The 9805-nt window shown below is 47.2% G+C and overlaps 1 protein-coding gene across 1 annotated transcript in view; it reads right to left on the reverse strand.

The window, feature by feature from the left end:
• Window positions 1–9805, reverse strand: part of SLC7A6 (solute carrier family 7 (amino acid transporter light chain, y+L system), member 6) — a 39459-nt gene that overhangs the window by 22050 nt on the left and 7604 nt on the right. The window contains exon 3 of the mRNA XM_011932046.1: window positions 5266–5824. Within this exon, the coding sequence (XP_011787436.1) occupies window positions 5266–5788 (523 nt within the window). The 5' untranslated portion in view covers window positions 5789–5824. The remainder of the gene's footprint in view (window positions 1–5265; window positions 5825–9805) is intronic.

Consider the following 9805-nt stretch of genomic DNA (forward strand, 5'->3'; position numbering starts at 1 on the left):
GGCCTCCCAAAGTGCTGGGATTACAGGCTTGAGCCACCGCGCCCGGCCCAAAAAAAATTTTTTTAAAGGAGATACGACTACTCAAATCCAGCTCATTGTATCAGGCAGGAATTTGGGTTCAACGATGCCAGAACTTTTGATTTTTCAAGAGAAAAGGCAAGTCCTGATTTTAAAATGTTGGCAAATAATTCAAAATTATTTACAACACCACAAACCAAACAGATCTATCTCTGGGGCCCAAGTCTGGCTCACAGGCCACCAGCTTACAGCCTCTGCCCTAGAGTTGGTTATATACAGACTTCCTGAGCCCTTCCTTCTAGGATGGAACTTTTAAGTGTCTAGAATGGCGTGGCTATAACTTGTTTAGGCAGTCTCCCAACCAACAAGCCAGACCCCTCTCATGCCTCAATTTCAAGACTAACTTAATTCTCCTATCCTATCGAAGTCTTACCCTAGATTCAGTGCAGACCTTTGGTTTTTTCCCCCCTAAATAACCTAATTGGTTTTGTGCAATTTATGTCTCCTGAAACCATGTTGTTCCCACTGCTGCCTTTACTCAGGGAAACTCTCTCAGCATATCCTAGCTCTGTAGAAAGCTTGATACTGCAACCTAAGTTCCAAGAAGGTAAGCAAGCTGAACCCTAAAGCCTACCCTTGTCGGAAGAGGATATGGTTTTATGACTTGCCATTACTATGGCAAGCAAGTTCTTGCCCTCAGGCCTGGATTCTGGAAAAGCCAGTGCTTCAAGGAGAGAAAGCTTGCAGGAATTCAGATCCCCAGGAATCTGGATGAAAGTACATGTGGAATGAAACAGGCTGGCCGCCCCGACTTACAGGCTCACGCCTATGATCCCAGCACTCTGGGAGGCCAAGGTGGGCAGATCACTTGAGCTCAGGAATTCGAGACCAGTGTGGCCAATATGGTGAAATCCCCTCTCTACTAAAAATATAAAAATTAGCCAGGAGCTCGCACCTGTAATCCCAGCTACTTGGGAGGCTGAGGCAGAAGAATCACTTGAACCTGGGAGGCGGAGGTGGCAGTGAGCCAAGATTGAGCCACTGCACTCCAGCCTGGGCAACAAAGCAAGACTCTGTCTCAAAAAATAAAAATAAAAGAGAAAATTGAGGTAGCAATTAGTTAACTCCCCAAGATCAACAGTTGGTCAATGATAAAGCTCAAAATTAAATCCAGTCTGGTATGGGGGCCTGCAATCCTAACCACTATACTATACTGCCTGGAAATTGCTTATGTGTCTTCAAACCATGTTTTCTAAGAGTATTTGATGAAAGAGATTAAATATTAATTTTTTTTTGAGACAAAGTCTCATTCTGTCACCTAGGCTGGAGTGCAGTGGCATGATCATACCTCACTGCAACCTTGAATTTCTGGGCTCAAGGGAGCCTCCCTCCTCAGGCTCCCGAGTAGCTAGGATTACAGATGCACACCAGTGCCACTGCCACCACGCCTGATTATTTTTTTTTTAGAGGTGGGGTCTTGCTTTGTTGCCCAGGCTGGTCTCAAACTCCTGTGCTCAAGTGATCCTCCCTCCTCAGCCTCCCAAAGTGCTGGAATTACAAGGCATGAGCTACCATGCCCAGCCAATATTAGTTTTTAAAAATTTTTAGAAAGCAGTATACAACCTACAAGAAAAGATGACCTCAAAAGGTACTTATGACTGGGCATCGTGGCTCACGCCTGTAATCCCAGCATTTTGGGAGGCCAAAGTAGGCGGATCATGAGGTCAAGAGATCAAGACCATCCTGACCAACATGGTGAAACCCCGTCTCTACCAAAAATACAAAAATTAGCTGGGCGTGGTGGCATGCACCTGTAGTCTCAGCTACTCAGGAGGCTGCGGCAGGAGAATCTCTTGAAGGGGAGGCGGAGCTTGCAGTGAGCAGAGATCGTGTGCCACTGCACTCCAGCCTGGGCGACAGAGCGAGACTCCGTCTCAAAAAAGAAAAAAATGATAATAATAACAGATAGGCTGGGTGTGGGGGCTCACACCTATAATCCCATCACTTTGGGAGGCCAGGGTGGGCAGATCACCTGAGGTCAGGAGTTCAAGACCAGCCTGACCAACATGGAGAAACCCTGTCTCTACTAAAAATACAAAATTAGCCAGGTGTGGTGGCGAATGCCTGAAATCCCAGTTATTTGGGAGGCTGAGTCAGGAGAATCGCTTGAACCCAGGAGGCGGAGGTTGCGATGAGCCAAGATCATGCCATTATACTTTAGCCTGGGCAGCAAAAGCAAAACTCCATCTCAAAAAAATTTTTTTTAATTTAAAAATAATACATATGCACACAAAAAATACTAGAAAGTATTTCACCCAAATAGTAACAAGAGTACTGTAGGAGGTAAAATCATGGGTGATTCTTAATTTTCTTTTTTCTATTTTTCTGTATTTTTAAAATTATGTATAAAATCTATGTTTTACCTTTTAATTAAAAAATACTAGGCTGGGTGAGGTGGCTCACACCTGTAATCCCAGCACTTTGGGAGGCCGAGGCAGGTGGATCATCTGAGGTCAGGAGTTCGAGACCAGCCTGGCTAACATGGTGAAACCCTGTTTCTACTAAAAATACAAAAAATTAGCCGGGTGTGGTAGAGTGTGCCTGTAATCCCAGCTACTTGGGAGGCTGAGGCCGGAGAATTGCTTGAATCCAGGAGGCAGAAGTTGCAGTGAGCCAAAATCATGCCATTGTACTCTGGCTTGGGCAACAAGAGTGAAACTCCATCTCAAGAAAAAAAAAAAAAAACACTAAAAAGTGTTGCTTTTGAAGAGTATTTTATGAAATGGGGAAAAGCTTGTGATACACTAAGTTTAAAAAGCAGAATATAAAATTATAAGCAAAGTATGGTGCCAAGTCTACAAACAAAAGAAAGACACTATCAAACTATTAAAAGTACTCTTCTCGGCTGGGCGCGGTGGCTCACGCCTGTAATCCCAGCACTTTGGGAGGCCAAGGAAGGCGGATCATGAGGTCAGGAGATCGAGACCATCCTAGCTAACATGGTGAAATCCTGTCTCTACTAAAAAAGTACAAAAAAATTAGCTGGGCATGGTGGCGGGTACCCGGGAGGTGGAGCTTGCAGTGAGCTGAGATCACCCCACTGCATTCCAGCCTGGGCGACAGAGCTAGACTCCATTTCAAAAAAACTGAAAATAAATAAATAAATAAAAGTACTCTTCTTGACCAGCCTGACCAACATGGTGAAACCCCCTCTCTACTAAAAATACAAAAATTAGCTGGGCTTGGTGGCAGGCGCCTGTAATCCCAGCTACTCGGGAGGCTGAGGCAGGAAAACTGTTTGAACCCAGGAAGCGGAGGTTGCAGTGAGCCGAGATTGTGCCATTGTACTCCAGCCTGGGCAACAGGGCAAGACTCCATCTCAAAAAAAAAAAGTACTCTTCTTTTGGTGGTGGATTTTGGATGACTTAAGAGTAATTTAATTTTCTAAATAAACATGCTTTATGAAGCTTTTTTGTTTTGTTTTGTTTTGTTGGAGACAGGGTCTTGCTCTGTCTTGTTGGAGACAGGGTCAGGCTGGAGTGCAGTGGCGTGAACACAGCTCACTGCAGCCTCGACCTCCCAGGCTCAAGAGATCTTCCCATCTCAGCCTCCTGAATTGCTGGGACCACAGGCACACACCAGCATGCCCAGCTAATTTGATTTTTTTGTAGAGACAGGGTCTTACCATCTTGCCCAGGATGGTCTCAAATTCCTGAGCTCAAGCAATCCTCCTACCTCAGCCTCCCAAAGTGCTGGGATTACAGGTGTGACCCACCATGCCTGCCCTAATAAATGTATTTTATAATCAGAAAATTACTCCCTTTTTTAGAAAGCTCAGTCAGACCAGAGCCTCCCTAGCCAAAGCCTATCAGACATATAGCTGAGCAGCTGCCTTCCCTAATCCTAAGGGTATCTGTTTCCCTCTCACTATCCTAAGGAATATGGAGCGTTTTCCCTTTAATTTGTCTTTAGCAAATTTTATAAAGTCAAGAGGCATGGGTATTCTACAGTCCTTTATTGCTAACTCCAAGGTACTCTCGGGCTATTTTTAACACTGGATAAACTGCATATACTGCCAATGCTTTTGCAAGCGGAGATGTGGAAAGAACAGAATATTATTAAGTACCTCTGGCAGTACAGTGCTAAGGAACATAGAATTCTGGGCCTTTCTCATTTAAAACACTAGTTCTGCAAGGCTGGGTAAATTCACAGCAATCTTTTCTCCTTACTACCCCGTAAGAGAAAAAGGAAAATAAAGAGGGATCAACTGGGATCTCTTAGGTTCTATCTGCAGAAACTCAAATGTGGCTGCAGGCAGAGCTTGTTTACGAAGTCAGTGTAAAGAAGTCTGGTACAGTAGGAAGAAAAGGTGTTTTGTTGTCGTACCTGCTGCTCAGAGCAAGCCACAAAGAGCAGCAGTGGCAGACAGGAAAGGGTCCTGTGGGCCTCAGGTTTAACACCGTAGGACTCCCAGAGTCTAGTGAAGCCTATTTTCTCACTGATGCCTTTAACTGGTTTAAGATAAAAATCTGGGAAATAAAATAATTCTTTTTTTTTTTTTTTTCCTTCAGCAACAGAATAAAGGCCTCAACACCGGTGGGGTTTTTTCTGGGCTCACAACTAGCGATGTTGACTTCAACCAAAACAGCTGTCAAGACAAAAGACATGCCCCAACCTGTCACACAGACCACAAAACAGAACAAGGGCAGCCAAGAGAGGAGGAATATGAGGCACCAAAAACCATGAACAGATTCAAACTTCTCCCGTCCCCATCCTTTATGCTTACTTATCTTTCGGGACCAAATGACTGGTAAAATTACTTCCTCAAAAGGTAAGAAGCCTCCCTCCCCTCCAAAATGCAAAATATGCTATTCAAATATAAAGTATCTTTTTTTTTTTTGGAGACAGAGTTTTGCTCTTGTTGCCCAGGCTGGAGTACAATGGCGTGATAACTGCTCACCGCAACCTCCGCCTCCCGGGTTCAAGCAATTCTCCTGCCTCAGCCTCCCGAGCAGCTGGGATTACAGGCATGCACCACCATGCCTGGCTAATTTTGTATTTTAAGTAGAGATGGGGTTTCTCCATGTCGGTCAGGCTGATCTTGAACTCCCAACCTCAGGTGATTCACCCACCTCAGCCTCCCAAAGTGCTGGGATTACAGGCATGAGCCACCACACCCGGCCTAAAGTACCATTATTATAGTACCCACCACCCTCCAACATCCTCCCAATCTCAGCCCCCACTTACATATGCAAGCAGCAGCGAGGAGACGGCAGGCCAGGTATGGGGGATCACAGCTGGGGAAGGACGGCTGGATGATGTAGTTGGCGAAGGTGATGGCGATGATGGCCTGACTGGTGGGCTCAACAACTAGCAGTGAGACCCACAGGCGGATGAAGGCAATGAAGCCCCCAAAGGCCTCTAGAATATAAGCGTAGCTGGCTCCCGACTTGGTGATGGTGGTCCCCAGCTCTGCATAACAAAGGGCACCCACAACAGAGAAGAGCCCACCAATGGCCCACACAATCAGCGACATCCCATAGGAGGCAGTGTGTACCAGCACACCCTTGGGTGAGACGAAGATCCCTGAGCCGATCATGTTGCCCACCACCAGGCTGACCCCATTCAGCAGGGAGATCTCCTTTTTCAGCTGCATACTTTCGGAGGACCTTTGAGGTGGCGAGCTGACATCTTCTTCCACCTGGGACTGGCTGGTGTTAGGGACAAGATGGTAGGTGGGTGTGGGCCTCCCAGGCTCCCTGGCTTCCATGACAAACAGTTCCTGCACACCTGTGTTTACTGCGGCCTGGCAAAGAATACAAGTATGTCAGTCTAGGGCAGGAGCTGGTAAGGCTCTATTTAGACCAGATTTCCCTGCCCACTTCCTATTTAGGGACAGCATGCCATGCACACAGCCCTAACTACAATAAGCCTGTCTCCGTTCCCACCACAGGACACAGGGAAACAGAAGTGGGCAGACTTTCACTGCTCCGAAGAAAGACACCATGAGAGCTCACGCATGATGTGATGACGACTTCCAATGACAAATACCTGTCTTGCAGCCCACAGTAGGCTGGCATTAAATTTGTCCAATGACTGGATTCTCCCTGAGTTACAGATTTTTGCTCTGTTCTCACCAGCTTAAAACCCACAAACCTGCCCTGCAGAGAAGACCAGAGTCCCTGCACCTGGTACACAGTCGTCACCAGCCTGAAAGGCTTCTCACTGTCCATACCCAGGTAATCCTCCCACTCACCTCCACCCAAACATAAAGTGGGACTTCTGCAATGTCCAGCGAGACATGGAGACGTCTGCAGCTACTCTCAGGTCAGTACAGAACATGAGGAGGTGGTGGGAAGGGTGAGGAAGATGCTAAGACAGGCGCATATCATCACTGTAGTGACTAGACCAAGGGGAAGTCCCTCATGAAAATACACGCCTGGCCGGGCACAGTGGCTCCCACCTGTAATCCCAGAATGTTGGGAGGCCGAGGCAGGCGGATCACAAGGTCAGGAGATTGAGACCATCCTAGCCAAAATGGTGAAACCCCGTCTCTACTGAAAATACAAAAATTAGCTGGGTATGGTGACACATACCTGTAATCCCCACTCGGGAGGCTGAGGCAGGAGAATCGCTTGAACCAGGGAGTCGGAGATTGCAGTGAGCCAAGGTCGCACCACTGCACTAAAGCCTGGTGACAGAGTGAGACTCGGTCTCAAAAAATAAAAAATACAAAATACTATGTATCACTGTGTCTGCAACACCTACCTTACTCTCCCACGTTGCTGCTTGCCCATTCAACATCTTTCTTTTTCCAAAGTACCCAAAAGAGAGGGGTTACGTAATAAGACAGGGTGGAGAAAGGACATCCAGGGGCATCCCAACCCAGGGGTAATTTGCCATTGGCGTATTTGCTTTCTTCCCCAGCATGCCCCTCGTGTTGGATTCCACATTAACCTACCTAGGAAGGACCCAGAATCTATCAAAGGAAAATCAGCACCTTCCTGACCCTGCACCCAGCGTGACCTTCTCCCTTCCTCAACTCCTATGCCAGTCACACTTCTGATCCCTTGATCCCATCTCATCTTCAGAAGAAATCTGGTGGGCCATTTGATTCCCACCCACGAATTAGTCCTTTAAGGTCACGGAGATAACCTCCAAGAATCAGCAATAGGAACAGGATTGGCAAGCACATCATCTTTCCAGAAGCCTCTTATCTATTCAACAAATGTGTATGTGATGTGCCGAACCTGGCCTCATGGAGCTCAGAGCAAGGAAACCACAGTCAAGAGTGAGTAGTTCTTAGGGAAAATGCTGATCTCCACAACTGCCACCCAAAACTCCTGCCTTCCCTATCCCAAACCCCTTCAAGTCTGGACCTGAGCCCAAGTAAAAAAGCTCCTCCCAGGCCCCAGTCAAGCCTTCCCCCAGTCCCAGGAGTGCCTACCTCTGCTTCAGTGAGGCTGAGCTTTAAGGCAGCACCACTTTTGCTCTCGCTCTGGCACCAAGTCATGCAGGTTTCCCTACACAGGCACGTGGAAACATACTTGTTTTCATGTGCCTGTCAGGTGAGCCCCGGCATCCATTAGAACAAAACCAGTAAACAGCTGGGGAGCCTATAGTCTCACATAAGAGTCAGGTGCAAAGAAACCTAGGATGCCTTTTCTACCCAAGTCAACATGGAGAAATCTGACCCCAGTAACCAATACAGCTCCCCCTATTCCATCAGACTCTAGCTGGGAGGAGGGATTGGGGTTACTAGGTATTCCCTTTGTATTCATAAAACCTGGCACTGGTGATGCTGATACGGCTTTATCAGGTTTGTCAGATACACTGGTGAAACTACCCAGTGGCCTTATTTGGAGAGGTGGGGCACAGTCACAGCCCAACAAGACCTCATGCCTAGGATTTCAGTCACAGCACCTGAATGAAAGACAAGGTTCCTGCTGGAAGGTTAAGGACTCCTTCTGCCAAGGAGAGTAGCAGAATCACACATAACTGAAGGCAGATAAGACTTCTTTCTCTTTCAATCTCTCTCTCTCTCTCTTTTTTATTCAAGAGACAGGGTCTCACTTTGTCACCCAGGCTGGAGTGCAATCATGCAATCGTAGCTCACTGCAGCCTCCAACTCCTAGGCTCAAGCACTCCTCTATCTCGGCCTCCTGAGTAGCTAGGACTACGGTTGCTCGCCACCATGCCCAGCTATTTTTTTTTTAAATTTGTTTGTAGAGACAGTGTTTCACTATGTTGCCCAGACTGGTCTTGAACTCCTGGCCTCAATTGATCCTCCTACCTTGGCCTCCTGAAGTGCTCAAATTACAGGTGTGAGCCACCATGCCAGGCTTCATTCTCTTCATTCAGTAACAAAATGCATGCTGGGTGCAGTGGCTCACACCTGTAATCCCAGCACTTTGGGAGGCTGAGGCAGGTGGATCACAAGTCTAAGAGATTGAGACCATCCTGGTCAACATGGTGAAACCCCGTCTCTACTAAAAATACAAAAAAATTTAGCTGGATGTGATGGCATGCACTTGTAGTCCCAGCTACTCAGGAGGCTGAGGCAGGAGAATCACCTGAACCTGGGAGGCAGAGGTTGCAGTGAGCCGAGATAGCACTACTACACTCCAGTCTGGTGACAGAGCAAGACTCTGTCTCAAAAAGAAAGAAAGAGAGAGAGAGAGAGGAAGGAAGAGAAAGAAAAGAAAAATGCAATTGTTATCAAGAGCCTGTCCTTGGCAAAAGTAATTAAAGTTCCTGCCTGTTTGCTAAACACGCAAGAGCAAAATTGTGATGTAACCCTAGCAGCTCCCAAGAGCACGTGACTAAGTCCTAGGCTGGCTTGGCCACACATACAACCTCAAGGCCATCCCTTACCTCCTCGCCATATCTAAACTTCACCTTGGCAGGGCACAGTGGTGCACACCTGTAATCCCAGCACTTTGGGAGGCCAAAGCATGTGGATCACTTGAGCCCAGGAGACCAGCCTGGGCAATGGCAAAACCCTGTCTACACCACAAAACTACAAAAGTTATCTGGGCATGGTGGCACACACCTGTAGTCTTAGTTACTCAGGAGGCTGAAGTGGGAGGATCATCTGAGCCCAAGAAGGTTGAGGCTGCAGTGAGCCATGATCACACCACTGCACTCCCACCTGGGTGACAGAGAGAGACCCTGTCTCAAAAAACAAACAACAAAAAACTACAAATAAAATGGGGCCAGACATGATGGCTCACGCCTGTAATCCTAGTACTTTGGGAGACCAAGGCCAGAGGATCACCTGAAGCCAGGAGTTCAAGAGTAGCCTGGGCAACATAGGGAGGCTCCATCTCTACAAAAAAATGAAATAAGAAAAAACTAGGCCAGGGACAGTGGTCCACACCTGTAATCCAGCACTTTGGGAGGCTGAGGCAAGAGGATTCCTTAAGCCCGGAAGTCCGAGACCAGCCTAGACAGCATGGCAAGACTCCATCTCTACAAAAATACAAAAATTAGCTGGGCACAGTGGCACATGCCAGCTACTTGGGAGGAGAAGGTGGGAGTATCTCTTGAGCCAAAGAAGTCAGGGCTGCAGTGAGCCATTATCACGCCACTGCATTCCAGCCTGGGCGACAGAGCAAGACTGTTTCAAAAAACAAAAAAATCTAGTATAAAACGGAAAGTCCTCAACTTCCACCTTCCACTCAGGATGGATAGCACCATTCCCACTCCAGTGACAAACAACACTTTTTCTTGGAGCCATCAGAAAGCTGAAGTTACAGGGCAACCAACTAGATTGAAACTCATGGGG

The sequence above is a fragment of the Colobus angolensis genome, unplaced genomic scaffold (assembly GCF_000951035.1).
Source record: "Colobus angolensis palliatus isolate OR3802 unplaced genomic scaffold, Cang.pa_1.0 Scaffold93, whole genome shotgun sequence".
Classification (NCBI taxonomy): domain Eukaryota; kingdom Metazoa; phylum Chordata; class Mammalia; order Primates; family Cercopithecidae; genus Colobus; species Colobus angolensis.